The sequence below is a fragment of the Diuraphis noxia genome, unplaced genomic scaffold (genome assembly GCF_037042655.1).
Source record: "Diuraphis noxia isolate RWA-SAM2 unplaced genomic scaffold, SU_Dnox_SAM2 contig0004, whole genome shotgun sequence".
In the NCBI taxonomy this organism is placed as follows: domain Eukaryota; kingdom Metazoa; phylum Arthropoda; class Insecta; order Hemiptera; family Aphididae; genus Diuraphis; species Diuraphis noxia.
This window is the reverse complement of record NW_028301714.1, coordinates 42713654-42733135: the sequence shown is the minus strand read 5'-3', so window position 1 is coordinate 42733135 and position 19482 is coordinate 42713654. Positions and strand designations below refer to the sequence as shown.

Genomic DNA, 19482 nt, shown 5'->3' with positions numbered 1-19482 from the left:
ATAATATTTGTATGTATGGTACCTACATATATATTAGGTATATAGATATCTACACTAACGTGTTCACACGTTTTCACGACATTTAGGCTTTATGCATATTCTTACAATTCTTATGTTATATATTACATTATACTAGACAATAATATAGTAAAAATATGTATTTATTGTTTTAATCGTTAGACGTTAACTAAGCTTTATTTTTAGAAATATTATTATTAACTTTACTATAGTACCTTTTACAACCTATCATAATTTCTTATAATCTGCTTAATATGATTCAATACATTTTTAATATATAACTATACAAGGTATAAAATATAAGTAATACTAACTAGAATTTAACTTTATTTTCACAACTCAACAATAAGTATTATTACATCATTTTTTATATCTAATTTTTTATAATATAAAAGGACTTTTCATATAGCAAATTTTACGTTCATAAAAATCCATTTTACTCTTTTTTAATATAAGAATTAGTTAACCTTGGCTTATTATAAAATTTAATGTAAAAATGTGATCTTGAGCGCTATAAGATATCATAAAATATGACTGAGGATCTGGATAATATTCTGAGCTTTAAATATGATAACAGGTCAATTCAACAAGTGGAATATCATAACTGTACAATATTATTATGTTAAACAAACAATATTAGTTTGTGATAAAATTTATTTTTATAACTGAACATGATAGTAAATATCAACATTTAAGTTAAAGTAAAATTTTATTTCTGTTCAAATGTATACTCGTATAAAACGGGATGAATAAAAAAATTATCGGTTTACAGACTAAAATCTTACATAAATGTTTGTATAAGTATAATTAGTAAATATACTAACAAAATAAACATAATTTCTCAGTTAAATGTTAACTATTTAAACAGCATAGTTATTTGATACCTAAATTAAGAATTGTTTATATGAACAACAGTTAATTTTATCATATAATTTGGATGACCACTAATCTGACTTCCTTTGTTATTAGGATTTATCCTCTTTGATTAATGGTGATTTAAGATAACCTCTAAAATATTACTTAAGCAGTTATTTACTAGTTGTGTATTATTGAAAAATAATTTGTAGACATTTCTTCTTTTTATTAGAAAAATCTACTCATCCTAAATAAAAATAATAATGTATTGTTGTATTGTTTATTTGCTTGTTAAATTAACTTATTAACACATTTTTATGTAACATATTATTTAGAGCTCCATGTAAGCTTTTTTGTTTTAATTTTGAAGCTACGGTTCTCTATTAATAATATAATTTTTATAGTTACATTTATTTTTAAATGCTCATAACTTATTTCAAAATTAAACCATGGAAAAATTCTATGGGGTTATTTAACATTTTTACCATTACATTTGATATTAGAATATTAAAAACAACAGAGTAATACTTACTATGTTATTCGTTGGTAATAAAGAATCAGTAGGTACATATTACACACTGATATGTCATCTTATGTTTTAATGAATAAAAACTTGAAGTATGAGTAAAGAGTAAATTATTATTAATTCAAAAAAATGTATAATATATAATACATAACAGGTATTAGGTATGTAAGTATGCTTAATACACTTTTGACTATTTGGAACATAATATATTATGTATTTACAACCGAATTAAAAAAGAAAAATATAGATAGGTTATCTTATATCATAACAATTTAATAAATATTTAATCAATTATATTTTTCTATGAAAAAAAAATTGATTTTTAGATTTTGAGTGTAGCAGAATATTGGTTTTATAATTATGTATTATTGTTTTTATTATATTTTTAGTTTTGTCACCACTATTTTATGTTAAAAAAGTGCTTCAAAAGTATTGTTTATAGGATCCTCCATAGATTGAAAATTCGCCGCCCATGGTTCTTTTAGGTGATAATTTTTGAATTTTTCTGCAATTCTCAAGAAAGTTCTAAATACCTAAAAAAAAATGTTTAAAACATCTGTTTTTATTGATTTTAGTTGAATCTTATTCAGATAATAATAAAATGTTTTCAAAATTATTTTTATATAATTTTAAGAAACAATTGACAAGTTAAATTTTAAATTTATTTAATAAATGATGTAATAATAAATCTATTTTTCAGTTATTTTTTTACATTGAAACTTTGTTGTACAATTTATTAGTCTTATCTTGACAGTTGACTATTTCATAGTTAAAACATTTTTAATTGAGAAAGAAGAAAGGATAGAAATTGAATTGTAAAACACTTGTTAAGTTGGTAACCACTGTGCTGTACAGTACTAGTGTACTAGTGTACCTAGTAACTTTGATGAATGTGTTAAATTTGAATTCAATGCTAGATTATTATGCATTAAAAAAAAAATATATATATATATTCTGTGTGGAAAATTCATAACTTTTTGGTTATTATGGTTACCGAACAGGTACTAAGTTAGATCAGATTTGTACCCAGAACCCTCCCTTAATGATAATGATTATAGTATCTGTTCTATACTAGAAATAGTATTTTCAGACACAAAAATAAAATAGGTTAATAGTTAAATAAATGCATTCTTCAAAACAATTAAGCGGAGCACTCAGAATCTAAAATTATTTAATAATCTAGTACTCCTAATGAAAAGTTACTTAACCTTTCTACATTTATTAAAATTATATATGTGCATGCATGTCTTTTTTTAAATTTGAACAAGAAAATATAATATTAAAAAATTAATTTATAGATTGTTCAATTTTAATATAAATACCTTTACTGAAGTAATAACTTAATTTAAATATGGGTGTTAAATATTGACCTATTGCAAACGAGATAATTTTTTGTTATTCTTTTGCACACTTATAATATATATTCTAAATGTATTAATCTTTGTTAATGGTAGAAAAATTATCAGTCAATTAAATTATTTAATTTGAACCATTTACTGACTTATTTCATAAAAAACATTATTAAATAATTTAATTTTTTAACATGTTTAGGAGATTCCTAATTGTTGTGTACCTAATTAGATACATACTTATATACTTATGAGTTATGATTATTAAAGTATTTAAACTGTTGATTATGAGTGAAAAACAAATTAAATTATTGACAGTTGTCTTGTTTGATGAAAGTAATTCTACTAGAATTATTAACATGAGTTTTGATAAAGAATTTAGTATATTTGACTATGCTTGTTTTGTTGGGGATGGAGTCTTCTTCTTTATCTTTTTTGGTGTATCTCTTCTATTTTTTTTTAAATAAAATGCTGGGAAAGCAACATTTACTTATGAAATTTACTAGTGAATTAGCAAATTGTCAGTTTTTATAATGCATAATATTTTTACATTGAACTCAAGAAAAAAAATAACTGTTCAAATTCCTTATAATTATAAAATGACAGTGATAAAAAAATTTTATTATGCAATGAAGTTTCAATAATACAAAATTTTTTTCAATTCCTCATAACTCATTGAATAATATGACTAGAAACGTTAAACTTATACCATTATTCTTAGAATTCAATATTGTTTCAAATTAAAAAGAAACCGTGAAAAAAACTTAAATTTTGTGTTTTGTTCTCCTTTAAAGTCAATTTACAAATCATAGCATAATAGTTTGTAAATTCTGAATTTTTAGATCTATTTAGTCCTCCTAAGTTACCACCAGTACCAGAAGAATGTCAAATGTCAACAGAATCTTCCAACAATATATACAGCCAACCTTATGGAAATGTAAACACATGTTATCAGACGAATCAAAATTCATTGTCTTTACATTCAGAACTGAACCAACTTAAAATGACAAATATGCGACAAGAAAATACCGATTCATCATGTCCATTGCACACTAATAATTATTCAACAGGTGAAAACTATCAATCTAATTTTCCTACAATGTTTCATCAACCTTCAAATGGTAGTTATCAATCCAATGATCTCTCTTACAATAATATTCCCACGGGAGCTACACAACCTCACCACAATGAAATGCAGATACCACCTCCACCGCCTGTATATTCTTTTGAATTCAATACATCCAATATCAGCCATGAACCAGTAATAAACTCCAATAATTATAACCAACATCAAGATTTATCTGCGACTAATACCTCTGTGATGAATTATGGAAATGGATCATCAACCAACGATTTTAAGAATAGAACTCCACAAGTACAAACATATAGCAAGTTTCCTCCAGTTGTGAGAAACTCACAAGATCAATTTGTGGCACCAAAAGTAATAATTAATTTACAACCTATGATTATATAATGTGATTATGCATTTGTATAAATTTTAGATCAGACAGAGGCAACGCGGTAGACAACCTCAGCCAAAACAAAAAGTTATGCAATCGAATATAAATCATTCAAATGATAACAACCAAAGTGTTCTACTTGCTCAGCTTCTCTCATCAAGTACGTTTTTATTTAAATAATATTATATTTCCTATATAATTGTATATAAAAATAATAAAAATTTTGTTAGACAATATGTTTTCAACACCAAGTTCAACTGTAGTTTCTACCAACATGACCAAGTTTCGAAATACAAACGGATCTTATCAAACATACCAGCAAGTACCACAGGTTCCACAAATTCCACAGATACCATATCAATTAATACAAAGAAGAGCAAGAACACCAGATCATGTTTTAACTTCTTACACTGATCATCTTGTTTATCGAAAACCAAGTCCTGTCTTTATGAATCAAAGGTATATTAATAATAAGTAATTATTATAAATATTAATCAATAATAATATTTTGCATAAAGTATAAATTAAATATATATAATTTTAATATTCTCAGTGACTGTAATGTATATAATTTAACGCCTAATACTCGTGGACTTATCGATGCAGTTGGAACTCCTGGTGGTATTCATCAACTTCCGCAAATTCAACCTAGATTTGATATACCACATGGAAACACCCAAGGTTACTCAACCTACAGGCTCCCTCAACCTCAAGAATATGTCAATCACTCTGTCTCTGTCATAGATAAACCTTCACCTACCAGCAATCAACCCTCACCTACAAATAACTATAGTCAACCCTTAAATACTCCAATTCCTCAATCTGTAACATCTCCTATGGCATGTAGTACAGATCTCTGTCAAAAAACTCTCTCCCCAAGTCAATCTAACGAGTCAGTAAATTTGTCACAAAGGAATGGTTCAATGGCAATGCCAACACATGTAATGATCCCTGGTCCATCAAGAACTCCATATAAGGTAATATAACACACTGATTTGTTTTGAATATTTAACATCTCTATGTTTTAAGTTATTTAAGTAAATATTAGTGTGAACTGCTCATGAGCTTAAGGCCTAGATTAAAATATGTGCAGGAGCATAGGAGAGTTTGTCATATAAATGCAGAACAAAAGCGGAGGTGCAACATTAAGAATGGATTTGATATGTTAAATATGTTAATACCTCAAATCAATCAAAATGCAAACACAAAAATGAGTAAAGCAGCGATGCTACAAAAAGGAGCTGATTATATACTCCAGCTAAGGTCAGAACGAGCAAGGCTATATGAAGAGAGACAAAATTTGCAACAACAAGTTGAATCTCTTAATTTAGCTATAAGGTTTGTAAATGCATTTGTTATTTTTAAATTAACCATCAATAATTATTTAATTTGATTCAAAAATTAATTTAAATTTGATTTTACAGTAATTGTCAAGCCATGTTACCCGCTACGGGAGCCCCATTTTCTAGACAACGAACAACAAAAATGAAAGAAATGTTCGATGAATATGTTAAGAAACGAACTCAAGAAAATTGGAAATTTTATATCGTATCCTTGATATAGTTTTAACTAATTATTAATATAAGCTTTATTACTTAAATGAATAATAAAAATTTCATTAACAAATACTATTATATCCAAAAAATATTTGAAAAATGTATACAAAAAAGTTATTTCACATGAACTTAAATAATATTGTATATTATATTATAAATCATATAAATTGATACATAATGATATGCATTTAAAAAAAAATTTCTCATTTATACGTTTTAATTTAAAAAAAAAAAACATATTGATTTTAATTTCTTAACTCTTATAAAGAGTAGTAACAACAATATATTTTATATAACTATAAATATTGTTAGGTTTTTTATCTTGCTTATTTTGAATTTATAATTATTTTTCAAATGCCAACATTTAATTTTTAACCTAAAGAAAAATAATAAACTCATAATATAAACAATAGGTATATAAACTTCATATACTTTTTGTCATGTATATAATATGTTAAAAATTTAACCTAGTGTGTATTTTAATTCTTTAAATTCATATTATTTAGCTGAGTTTAATTGCAGAACCGCTATTAAATTCATTTAACTCTAGTGTGTCTACATCAAGTTATGATGAAATGTATCGTACTACTCTTCAGTGGGTAGAACAACACTGTACATTGGGTGATCTTAGGCCAAGTGAGTATAAATGATTTGATAATAATATCTAGGAAAATATCTATTATTTTTAGCTTTCATACTAACATTTTGGGCATAGATGAAATTTTTTAACATGGTATAAAAAACCCTGTTGATGGCTTTAATGATATCAATCATATTATTTGAAAAATATATATTAGTTAAGAGTAAGTCACACCAGCATGTGTTGTTTACTTGTTTCAGTCTAACAAGTGCATAACATACCAAATTTACACTCAGCACATCACATTTAGTTAATAAATTAAATTAATTTGACCTCTTGTAAAATTTAAACATATGTGTTTGTATGTTGGGTTTTTACAATACTTCAGTTTTTAAGTGTGTTATGAGCATTTTTAATTTACGCAATATTATACACAAAAAGTTTGCTAAAATATTGTACTACCATAAAACTCCAATATACAAACACAGATGATGTGCTTACCTTTAAACTTCATAAATAGTCAATTGACTTTAATTTTTTAACTAACAGAGAGCTAAACATGATCTGCTGAGTGTAAATTTGCCATGTTACACACTCGTAAAACAGATAAACACATACAGGTATGATGTAGAATGAGTAAAGTTAAGTACATTTGATATTTTATATTGGTATGTGCAATTGGATATTTTATCTTTGTCTTAAGTTTATACATAAATAGAGTTGGAATAAATTTGGGTTTTTTAGAACATGATTTTTATTTTTTAACTTGTAGATCATATAAAAACATTTTCAAGATATTACATCTATGAACATTAGATTAATTTAATGAACCATTAAATCATGTTTAAAGGACCATCAGATTATTATTGATTTATCAAATATTTTGTAAATATTATGCAACATTCGCCCCATCCAATCTTTCCAAAACATTGCCCTGCATACTTTAATTGGTGCTCCATGGTACATGACAAACCTTTCACTTCACAACGACCTCAAAGTAACTAATGTCAATGACTACGCCAAAATTCACTACCACCGTTTCCACTCCCAACTCAACTCCAGTACTAATCCTCTCATTAAAGATATGGCTTCACTGCATATCCCAGGCACCCCCCTCGTAGGCTCAAACGAAATTGGAATCAAGATCTCCTTAAGTGATCTAAATCCAACTATAAGTTCTTAGGTGTTACCAATGGGTGACTTCTTTAAAAGTTGTTGTTTTTTTAAAAAAAAATTATGTATATATTCTATATCAAAATTACTAAATGTGCTTGTTGTACAGATTGTTTTTGAAAAAAAAAATAAAAAATATTATGCAGTAACAACAATCATTTATTTTTAGTTGCTTTAAATGCATTGAGAAATCTGTGCACATCTACAGAAATACTGTCAGATCCCAGTAATCTGCCTGAAGAAATAAATAATATTATTCAAAAAAGTCAAACAAAACACCAACCATAAGGAAACAGAAACTAAAAGTAAATAATATAATCATTAAAATTGTATGTGCCATTTTTGTTTCTTTAATTATTATAAAATTGTTAATGTTTATGTTTTTGTTTTTGTTTTGTTTTATATTAAATATTGTTAATTTTTAATATATAATAAATATGTTAGTAACTTTTAAGGCTTAGTTTGTTGATTAATTATTAAAATGAATCTTGATGTATAACTATTTATAAAAATACAGATTCCTTTTTCTGTGATAAGTACATAAAATATTTTTTTGTATCTTATAAAAGAATATATTTTTTCAAAATTATATTTTCAAAATATTATTTTATTAGTTAATGTATGTTAAAAACATTAATTATAAGTCAATATACATAAACATATATTATAAAAACACATTGATGAATGTGTTTTTAATTTATAAAATGTCTTAAACTAAATAAATTTAATAATTGTGCATACAAAATATAAAATATTAGTGATTAATCATTATAAATAGTTAGAGAGTTAAATATATTATAAAAATTATATTTGTCTAATCCATACTGAGACAATAAAATGAAAATAAGACAGAGATTGTGTTTTCAAAAACAATTTATCTAGGCCTATCTATGATAAGAAAATTGTGTTTTTGTTTATTTTAGTGTGTTTAATCAGGTATCATAAGCGTCAGAGTAGGCACTGGACTACTCTGTGAACTTCATCTTCTCAATATTCAATATCCTCATAATATCTAAGCAATAATCTTATTAGATATATGTTTGAAAAAATTAGGCGAATAAATATTTACAACTTAGTAGTGAATAAGAATACAATATATACGGACAACAAATGTGTGTATTAATATCTTATATATGACTAACCTATTGGTAATGTCAGGGCACACGTATGCCTATAATAATATAGATATTTTAAGGAAAATATCAAGTGCCACTCAAATTGATTTCAAATTTAATGCCATCCATGATCCATTACATGCAGTGATCCCACTTAGTCATTTTTTAAGATTTTTTTTCAAAATGTTTTTGCATACATTACATAATATGATAGTAATTTTAAAAAAAATGGTCAAATTTTTTTTAGGAATTATGGTCAAAAAACTTCAAAATGTTTTTAATTTTCAAATAAAATTGTACTGATTGCACCATATTGAGTGTTCTTAACTTGATACTTGGTTTCCAAAAAAAAAAAAAAAAAAATCACTTGCAAACTACATTTATGTCAAAAAATAATAGGTACCTGCGTAGTTATTCCTTACACTATGAAAAATAACTTTTTGGGTGGAGGGAATGAATATTATGTTGCTCCGGGCACAAAATGTTCGAAATTTCAAATACAGCCATGGTACTCTGTACAAATTACAAAGGAAAATTAATAGTTTGAATCGTTCACTTGGACTTGTGACTAAGTTTTTAAACATCCGTGATCCATTACAATAATAATAATGATAATGAACAACCTACTCAATGATGAAGTGGTGTATTTTAGGGGCGGAGACATACCACCTCATCACATTGACATTTGATAAACATTTTAGCAAAAAATGTAGTAGCTTTTCGTTATTAAAAAATAATTAGGTGGATGCATTCATAATTATAATAGTATATGCTTGATGCATAATTACCAAATTTATAATAATATTATTATTATTTAAGGATCAACCAGTGGCACTGGCACAACTACACACCTAATGGTGCCCAAGTAACTAAAATTACTTGGTGCTCTACTACATATTATTTGCATTCTACAATTATAATTTATAGTTATGATGACCAACTATACAAATTTAAAAAAGTACATTTTAAGACTTAGCTCCTCTGTCAAAATTTAACAATGTGAATACTATTATACCCATTTTGCCCGTACCATAGCCCATAGGTCATCTATATCTATACAAATTGTTTATTTTATCTGATTACTCTAATTTTTTTATTTTTTTTCATATACTATAAAATCTAATTATTGGTGTGTGTCTTTATGATGAAAATGTTTTGAAATTTAAGTAATTTTAAGCACACTTAAACTGTTTAGCTACTAACCAACCAGAATACATTAGGTCAAACCATAAAATATAAATGGATAGGTTATTAAAATTAAAATTATAAAATTCATAAACATATTATATTATCCCATAATATATTTTTCTTTAAAAAAAGTACAATTTGATGTACTTAACACTAATATTAAGGACACTAGGAGAATGCATCAAAAAAGAGTACTGTCATACGAAAAAAAGTACGTCTGGTCATCACCATCATAGTTATAGTTAGATTTTATACATATATATATTAAAATATTTCAACTAGGCAAAATTCAAAAATATCCAATTTATAAATCTGATTATAAGAACAATTTTGACGATAAAACATTTTTCTAAGTTATGCAGTTAATTTTTAGAATATTATAAAATATCAATATATTTTGATTAAATTTATTTAGAACGTAATAACTTTTTTTTGAATATTATTTTTGGAAATTTCCGATATCACAAACACATCAAATAGTGCCCTAAAAAATGTCAGGTACCCTGGTGCCCTAGTGTAAGTACCACCCAACACCCCCGGTTGACGCGCCACTACTGAGATCAACATTTTCGGATGAAAACTAACTGATATATGTATAAGCTACAGTTATACGTAAAACATGGTATATCAAATTAAAATTATATTTTACAATTATTATAATGCGTTTCTCTTGGCCTTCTATATAGTGCTCGCCACAATAATAACTACGAAATAAACTTTACAAATGTTAAATTAAATCGATGCAATTTGCGTCGACCATTCCAAGTTTCTATAACACTACAGTGAATGTGAATGCCAAATGAATATATAAAATATGATAGTTAGTTCCGACTATGGTTAACTTAAGTTTAAACGTAAATTACAGTTGAACTTTTGAAGATTTCAAATCGTTTCAAACGCGAATCCACCAATGACAGGAGACCTGCAGCGTACGACGCGCGTGCAGCACAAGGGTGGTTCGTTCGGTGGGTGTGCCTATTGATTTTTCGTGTAACCGCCGAGTCTCGTATCACAGACTCACAAAAGAATTATAAACATCAGCTACGAGGCATCACATTTTACGTATAACTGCAAAAATATTTAATACCTACCTACAATAATAATATATAACTACTACAAATATGATAATATCGTCAATATATTTCGGTTTAAAACGATCCATCCGTGACATATATTTTGTTCATCGGCTGAACGGCTGTTATTAGTCGTAAGGACTAGGTTTAGGGCTGAGGACTAGCCTTAGTGTTAGCCTCAGTCGTGCCGACTATATAATCGGTTAGCACGGCGTGAGTGTTGTATGCACCACGAGAAGATGAACGAACTGCAATACGTATTGGCTATTAATAACTACGGGAAGATTTACACACTGTCTGCGTTCGATGACCAATGGAAACCATTTACCCACGCCGGCATGGACTTGAAACACATTTCCGCCATCGAGAACTACATGTGGTCCATCGGAGGCGACAACCAAACGTATCTGTTGGTGCACAACCTGGACGGAGCGATACGCATCAAGGAAGAAGTATATGAAAACGAGGTAGGTAAGCGGCGGCGGTTTTGATGTTTGGCCTATGACAGTAAATAGTATTATAGTGCAAACTTATCCTATGAGTTTATTATATATTACTATACATGTATGTATAATATATTATTAATAAATAATATGATCCAATCACGGATAAAAGATTCACAATAACTGAATAACCTAATATATTTATTTGATAAATGTATTGCAACATGTGTTATATTAGGTACCTACTATTGCGACTTCAAATTATGAAGAAAAAAAGTTTTAGATATAAGTGTAGGTACCACTACAAATATTACCTACATACAATATTACTTATTAGTGGATTATATTTAGATATTTCATGAGCCGCCTGATGCAAAAATGGGGGTGGTGATCCCAATATGACTCCAATTCCCAGGACCTATATACGACTTGACTATAGTTTATACTCACAGAGTAATAACATATACTACTTGCGTTTAAAATGTGAAAATTCGATGGGTGGGAACCGTTTGAAGGTACATAGTTGCTTCATAGGAAAAAAGGTGTTCATGTCACTTGTGGAACATATATTTTTAAAATATTATTGTTTCATCGATTATAAATACGATTATTTTCCTACCATAAATGTTTATGTAGGATACGTGAATAATATGTTGTATGTTGTCGATAGCGATGGATGCCCGTCGGAAGTTTTTCAAAAAGACTTTTGCCCACCGACAGGTATTGTTGGTCATCGGAAAACGGTAAAGAAGAAAAGTTAAAAGAGAATATAAAGTTGCCATCTTTCGTCTGGCAATGGGAACATGAATGGAAGTTGGAGACTACGTTCGAAGAAAACGATTTAGACAACGTGAGATATAAAATTATAATATACGTTGTAAAAAATTATATGTAATATAGATATACCTACTGGTTGTCAGGGATGGACATACGCAGTCGATTTTTGCGCAAAATTTTATCCAATCAAACGCTGGAATTCATGCGTTAGGAGGAGGAAATGGTACAGAAATCGAATATACACAGGCATGAATTCTTGGTGTATAATTTCTCCTCTGCACAAAGATTTTACTCAGGTTTTATTTTTTTTCCGTGAAATTCACCGCGAATAGACTGACAGATGAGAATATATATTATAATAATCTTCATTTAACCACTGTGCAGGAACCATTCATTTGCGTGAGCATTGGAGGACATAAGATACCCAAAGCCCAACTTGGTGTCATCATGGTATGGGCTGTGACAGCGCAAGGAAGGGTAAATAGACCATTTATATAATTTTCAATAGGTTCTGGAATTCGTATACAAATACTTAAACATACAATTTTTGTTCTAAAAGATCTTGAATTACAGATTTTCTACCGTAAAAACGTGAACAAAACGTGGCCCGAAGGCTGTTTGTGGGTCTGCGTTCCGACAAAAGAGGGCAGTGAATCCAGATACATTGATTGTGGTCCGTCGGGTTCTGTTTGGGTAGTTTTATGGAGCGGTCTCATACTAGTTAGAAAGGAAGTCAGTGCCGAAACTCCACAAGGTAAGTAAAATATACTTACTGTCTAATTGCTAACATAAACTTATAGAATGAGGATAAATTTATTGCTTTCTGTTTAATTATTTTCACTAATAATGTTGTATTAAACATTGTTAAGGTAAAAAATGGATTATTATTGAATCTCCAGAAGCAGATTCTAAAATAACTCAAATATCAGTTGGATTTCAATCTGTGTGGGCAATTACTAATGATTCTAGAGTATGGTATAGAAAAGGAATCGATCAAAATCTCAGTGAAGGAACTTGTTGGGTGAAATTAAACACTTTTATGTTTTCTGTATCCGTAACTCCGAACGATCAAGTAAATTCTACCAAACTATATTCAAAATTCTTCAATAAATAATGTTTTTTATTATTAGGTATTTTCAGTGGGTTTAGATAGGCATTTATATTTTAGGAGTGATATATCTAAAAGTTATCCTACTGGGAAAAAGTGGATTCATATTCAGGCATCCATCGAAACCATACAACATAAAAAACTAGAGGTATTATTCTAACTTATTTCATAGAATGATATACACAGATTTAAACTCAATGGAAAATGGGAGGGGTTGTATGTATACATTTATATTATACATAATTAAATTTTTTTTTTTTAAAGAAAAAATTGGAAGGGATAGAGTCATGGATATCATCATCATTTACTGAACCTTCACATTCTGCTCCAACATGTATGGTTGGAAATGATTCAAAAAATAATTTAAACTTGAAGTATACCTTCGACCATACATATATTACTACTTATCAGAAAAATAATTTTAATTTTAATCGTTTATTTTTAGCGCAAAAGAGATCAATCCTTCTCAGCGCAGAGTGTCTGCTTGGAGTCCTAAACTTAGCATTGGGTCTTTAATTGGTATGGAAGCTAAACCAGATTCATTTATGGAAATTCAAAGTAATATTTCAATTCAAAAACCAAAAACATTTTGGAGTTCTGTTGTAGGAGGTTCAATTGAACCAGATGTTTGTTTTATATCACAATGGTAATTATGCAAATTTACTTATAATCAATGTTTTACACAACATGAAATCAAATATGTGTCATTAATTGTATGAAATATAATTTTATTTAATATTTTATTTTTTAGGTTTAAATCTCCAAATGATAGAGAAAATATTTTTAAAAGCAAATGGAGGCAAGAAATATTGGACAAATTAATCATATTAAGATTAAAAGAAAAAGAATTTCAACAAATTGCCTCTTTTGCTTTATAACTATGACCATACAACTATACAAGTGACTCAATTTAATTTTTTGTTCATGAATATTTTTTAATCAAAGATTTATAGAAAAATTAAATTAAATCAGACTTGTACTAAAATTATTTTGTCAGGCCTCTGTAAGCAAATATATATAATTGGAGGTTAGAAGTCATCTATGAAATAACAACCATTTCAAACTTTCAATTTTAAACATAAGATCACAGAAAAAAATAAGGATAATGTATGCTTGTCAGCGTTTTGATATTAAGCCAACATTGATAACATTGTGTCATTGTATGCAAATAATTCATCAAAAAATGAGTTCACATTGTATTTCAATTTTATACACATATTAATTGTATACTTATGTATACTTAATTTTATATGTATTTTAATATAATTATTGTAACATATATTTAATAATTGTATAAATAAAAAAACAATATTTTAATTATAATGTTCACAAAGATAATCAGTATTATGCAGTTCTTACATTCAAACTCTTGATAGTCTTCAAATATAGGGCTTTAATAATCAAATTAAATTCTAGTTAGTTTACACTTGACAATCAGACTTATTATAACTATCAAAATATAATATTAGAACATTTAGAACGCCACACCTACATATGTTGTCTCCGACTTAGAAACCAACAAAATAAAAAATTTGCATTTGCAGAATAAGTTTTCTAAGAGTTTCTAATTTAAGAGTAAGAAAATTATCTAGGACATCTTCTAAGTTTTTAATGATTATACATTTTTAAACAAGAAGTATCAATTTAAAAATTGGTACTCATAATTTGCATCAAAATTAAAATATTAAATAAAACTTACACATAATAGATGCTCAAGATAATATTCTTAACTTTAAATTTGATTATAAGTAAATTGAGTCAAATATTAAACCTAGTAAGTACAAAACTGATTATGCCTGAACACAAATTGTATGTGTAAAAAACGGAGACAAAACATGTAGGTGTGACATCCTATTAAGTATTATATCCTAATATTATTACTATAGAGTTAACTGTTGAGATTATTGTCACGGTAACTAATATTTATTAGTTATTAATAATTATTTTTCCGTAGATGTGAAATTATTATTGCATTTTCTTAGGTTAACTATTACAGATATATTTTAGAATTTGTAAAAACATTAATTCCTTACTTGCTCAACTTAAAATTTCAAATAAATTATAGATCCCTATTATAATATATATGTAAAAGAAAATTATTATTTAACTTGCAGATTTTATATTAATTATATTCAATTCAATTTTATGGTACCTATGTTGATAAAGGCTAGTCAAATAATCAAGTGAACTTAAGACAATTGTCTAATTTTTTTTACTCAAGTGCTATTATAGTAATATACTAACATAGTAATCAGTTATTTTTCCTCTTAACAGTTTAATATAAATAAGATAATACTTGATTCATGTAGTATTTTGTAATTCTGTTGTAGTGGTATATTAGTGATTATTTTCTATTCAAGTTATATAATCAAATTGAAATAATCTACATCTGACAATGATTGATTATGTAATAAATACACTACTTGAATATTATAATTATCTTATGACTTATACCGACATTTTGTTAATTCAAGACAAATATAAACATGCATACAATTCCAAAATTTTTTTAACTAGCTAATTAAAAACAAAAAAGCAGTAAGTGGGTTATGCTTAGATATTCATTACATCACAAATCACAATATGAATTGATTAAATTTGAACTCAATGATATAAGATCATTGTATACGAAATATAATTCTGAGTAAAGATGGCAAGACGGTCAATTTATAATCTAACTAAGTATATCTATGACATAATATTGTGATTGAAGTAATTTATTTAACTATAAAGCATTAGGTAGTACTACAGTAAGTTTAATTCAATTAAAAAAATGTATTTTAAAATGTCATGGTGTTTATAAAATATAATAGCAAAGGTTATTACCTACTCTAAAAGTTTCAAATACCCATGACTAGTATTTTTTTTTAAACAAAATAACTAGAATAGTTAGTTACAGAATGAAATGAGTGGAACTTTATTTTAAATTTTCAATCCTTAACTATAAAAATTAAACATAATATAAATTTTTGGCTATAAAATAATTTATACATTTTGTCAACTTTGAACTTTAAATACTTATAAAAAAATCTTTCCCTTATCTTTTTTTTATTTTAAAACTAATAAGATCATAAAAATTATAAAGAAAAAATTTAAAAAAAAATCGAAAATGTCAGTAAACTTAAAACATTCAACGGCTCATATAAATTTAGTTTGACTTCCGGGTAAACAATTTTTCTTTGATAAATGTAGATAAACTGATGAAGGAACTTTGTATTAAATTTTCAAGTTTTTTGACTTAAACAAATTTACCTACAACAATTTAAAAAAAAAAACTAATAAGTAATCAAAAACTTCATATGCCCATGCCTTAAAAATTGTCATTTATAAAAAATGTTTGGCAAAAATATCATATATCTACGTCAAATTTGATTTTTTCAAAATCTGATTATACAAAAAACACAAGTTCTTTAATTTTTTGTTTGTATTTTTTTTCAAGCTTTATATTTTTAACCTTCCCCCCTTTACTCTTCAAAGCACCCACTAGATTAACTTTCTTACCAGAAAAAATGCTGATATAGATAATTGAAACATTTTTAATGCCTCAATAGATGATGAAAAATACAAAAAAAAAAACACTTAAATTAAATCAACGCATACATCAGCCATTACTCAGAATCTAAAATTATTTGAATTGATTTTTAATTCCTCAGAAAATTTTTGTAATTACATTGTGTTACTATTCTGATGTTATTTTACCACTTCAACTGGAACTAATATTTAAAAAAATGTAGTGGTATCAATTGTTTTCATATTATATTATTTTAATTGTACATGCATCCAAATTTATTAAAGTGTGTGACAGTTGACAACATTTTAATATGAAACACAGACTAATTGATGAATTAATTATATTTTGCACTGTAGTTTATCATAATTTAGAGTAGATGGTAATATGTTGTTAACTATAGGCATAATTTTATTTGTAAATAGCATAAAACATAAAAATGTGTGGTAGATATCACAAGAGACAAGTACCAAAAATTAATTTATCCTAGGTAATCGAGCCCTAACTATGTGACTGATCAATAAAAAACTTTTATCAAATGGAGAAAATAGCACAAAAATATGTTAAACATCACATCATATTATGCTACATTAATTTTTATATTACTAAAAATCCTTTTTAATATTAATTAAGTAACTGTCACCAAATTTAATGCACTATTATTTAATATACATTTAAAAAATACTAATGACCTATAGGCAGCATCCTGTTGAGCTTTTTCATAGCCAATAGTGGATTCACCATGAAAAGCCACAGTAATGGGAGTAGAAACTTGAAGAGAAGTTTGATATTTTCCAGAGCTTGAAAGTTCTTCAAAATCAATAAATGATACTTTAAGTCCTTGCTCAGCAGTAAAATTGTCTAAAATCAATCTGCTGTTACAAGAATATAATTGTTCATCATTCATTTGTTTTAGATTATTATAACAGGGACCATCACTTAACGGTAAATGCCTATGAATTTCAGGTAACCTATAAAATTGAGAAGTAGATTTAGAATTTTTCAGTCCGCTTAGATTGCTGGACTCTTGACGAACAAAATCATCTACGTTTTCAGCTGCACCAGAGTTTAGACTGAGATCTGCCTGAATGCTAATGACAAGAAATAAAATATAAATTATAAACTATTAATACAACTATTGAGTAATATGCATTATGCAATATAACTACCTTTTTAACATCAAATAAAGATTATTAGCAGCAAGTCGTTTGGCAATTTTTTTAGATTTGCCTACACCAGTTTCCTTGTATTCCGAGACATTACACGAAACAGTAAATAAACGCTGATGTGGAAGACCATCTTCACATTCTGTTATGTAAACTGGAGGAGGAAGATGGAGAGATGTACAAAGTTCCTGAAGCATACCAATTGGATTACGTTCATCATTATCTCCAAAATTCATTGTTTCAAACGTTTCATTCATGTCTGAGGTAAGATCAATTTGAGACTCAAATAAAGAATCAGAACATAATTCAGGAAACTCTTTATGAATAATACGTAGTAAAGCCTTAGCTGCATTTTGTTTAGCTTCTTTTTTTGATTTTCCTAAACAACATTATTGACACATGAAAAATAAATTAAAGACTCTATATTGTTATATTTACCTTGACCATAAGCAACAAATCTTCCATCCGTGACACGATACTGAAATGAGGGCGCACTAACAGCTCCTTCAATTTGTAGCAATTCATACTGAACAGTGCGTACTCCTTGTTTATTTAATATGTCTTGCAATAAAGTAACTGATGTTTTATCAGTATCAAATTTTACATTATATGCAGGACAGTCCATTTAATAATTACTAATATTTTTATAAGTACTTTTTCTATAAATTAATAGGTAAATAGGTAACCACAGTATGAGGTGTTTGTAAAATGGCAATCCAAGTGAATTTTTTTCTAATTTTGATTTTTTACTTAATGATTTAAACTTTTAGAACACCACAATTATAAGCAATTTAATGTTGAATTATTAATTAAAAATTTATATTCATAAAATTAAGATCATCTTCAACCAATTATGAAAAATAAGTTAGTGTTTTTATTACCTTTTATAATGAAGGAAAAATGAAATTATCTTCTAATTTATTTTTAGAATGTCCACAAAATGTTTAAATAGCTCATAATGATGATTAACTGCATACTATCCAATTCTGTATTACACATAATACATATTACATATTAATTATATGTCTATATAGGTACACCACTTAAAGGGTATATTTACAGTAAGTTGTGTATTTAATGGGTTATGATGTGCTCATAATCACAAAGTAAAACAGAAAACTATTTATTTTTTAAACCATTTACTTTTTTAATAGGTAGTTAATATTAGGATATTAATTGTCTTGTTAAACTCACCTCAACCAAAAACAATATAAATTATTGTATGGTTGACACTAAATAATAAAAATATACCTATTCAGATTTAGGTATTAGAATTAATTTAATTGTATTTTCAGAGTACATTAATTTTAATATAAATTAGAATATTTTAAAGTTTAATATAATACGATATCAAATTAGTTTTAATGAATATCAAACAATCATAAATATTAAATAGCAGAAGTTATCACTTACAAGTACAAAAATGAGAAACCTGATGAACCTATTAACCTAAGGTAGTTAAAATCAGTTACGACTTTTACGCGTTGTAAAGATCATGAAGAATATGTTAAGACTTAAGACTAATACCACTAGTCTAGGCTTCACAATTTCACATACCCAGTGTTAATATTATAAATATTGTAATTA

General features: G+C 26.9%; 3 protein-coding genes across 7 annotated transcripts in view; 2 read left to right on the top strand and 1 right to left on the bottom strand.

Moving 5' to 3' along the window:
* The window catches only part of Mondo (MLX interacting protein mondo), a 25846-nt gene extending 17875 nt beyond the window's left edge, over nucleotides 1-7971 (top strand). For both annotated transcript variants that reach the window (XM_089227885.1, XM_015513373.2), the window contains 8 exons: nucleotides 3591-4189; nucleotides 4251-4368; nucleotides 4439-4667; nucleotides 4762-5185; nucleotides 5302-5546; nucleotides 5633-5756; nucleotides 6271-6400; nucleotides 7687-7971. In XM_089227885.1, the coding sequence (XP_089084011.1) occupies nucleotides 3591-4189; nucleotides 4251-4368; nucleotides 4439-4667; nucleotides 4762-5185; nucleotides 5302-5546; nucleotides 5633-5756; nucleotides 6271-6400; nucleotides 7687-7805 (1988 nt within the window). In that variant the 3' untranslated portion in view covers nucleotides 7806-7971. The remainder of the gene's footprint in view (nucleotides 1-3590; nucleotides 4190-4250; nucleotides 4369-4438; nucleotides 4668-4761; nucleotides 5186-5301; nucleotides 5547-5632; nucleotides 5757-6270; nucleotides 6401-7686) is intronic.
* Nucleotides 1899-19482, bottom strand: LOC107165212 (protein Loquacious-like). Of its 4 annotated transcripts, none has more exons than XM_089227887.1 (4): nucleotides 18334-19482; nucleotides 17899-18274; nucleotides 17422-17820; nucleotides 1899-1932 (listed from the first exon to the last, which is right to left on the bottom strand). In XM_089227887.1, the coding sequence occupies exons 1-4, from the start codon at nucleotides 18518-18520 to the stop codon at nucleotides 1914-1916; spliced, it is 981 nt and encodes a 326-aa protein (XP_089084013.1). In that variant the 5' UTR covers nucleotides 18521-19482; the 3' UTR covers nucleotides 1899-1913. The 4 variants fall into 4 exon arrangements, with proteins under 4 accessions (XP_089084013.1, XP_089084014.1, XP_015368838.1 ...); XM_089227888.1 differs by lacking the exon at nucleotides 1899-1932 and adding an exon at nucleotides 14372-16473 and having other exon boundaries at nucleotides 18334-19481; XM_015513352.2 differs by lacking the exon at nucleotides 1899-1932 and having other exon boundaries at nucleotides 17308-17601; nucleotides 17674-17820.
* Nucleotides 10817-16934, top strand: Pex23 (tectonin beta-propeller repeat-containing peroxin 23). Its single transcript, XM_015513354.2, has 10 exons — nucleotides 10817-11360; nucleotides 12007-12186; nucleotides 12257-12409; nucleotides 12498-12590; nucleotides 12687-12867; nucleotides 12983-13185; nucleotides 13244-13369; nucleotides 13486-13595; nucleotides 13667-13867; nucleotides 13973-16934. The coding sequence occupies exons 1-10, from the start codon at nucleotides 11118-11120 to the stop codon at nucleotides 14097-14099; spliced, it is 1617 nt and encodes a 538-aa protein (XP_015368840.2). The 5' UTR covers nucleotides 10817-11117; the 3' UTR covers nucleotides 14100-16934.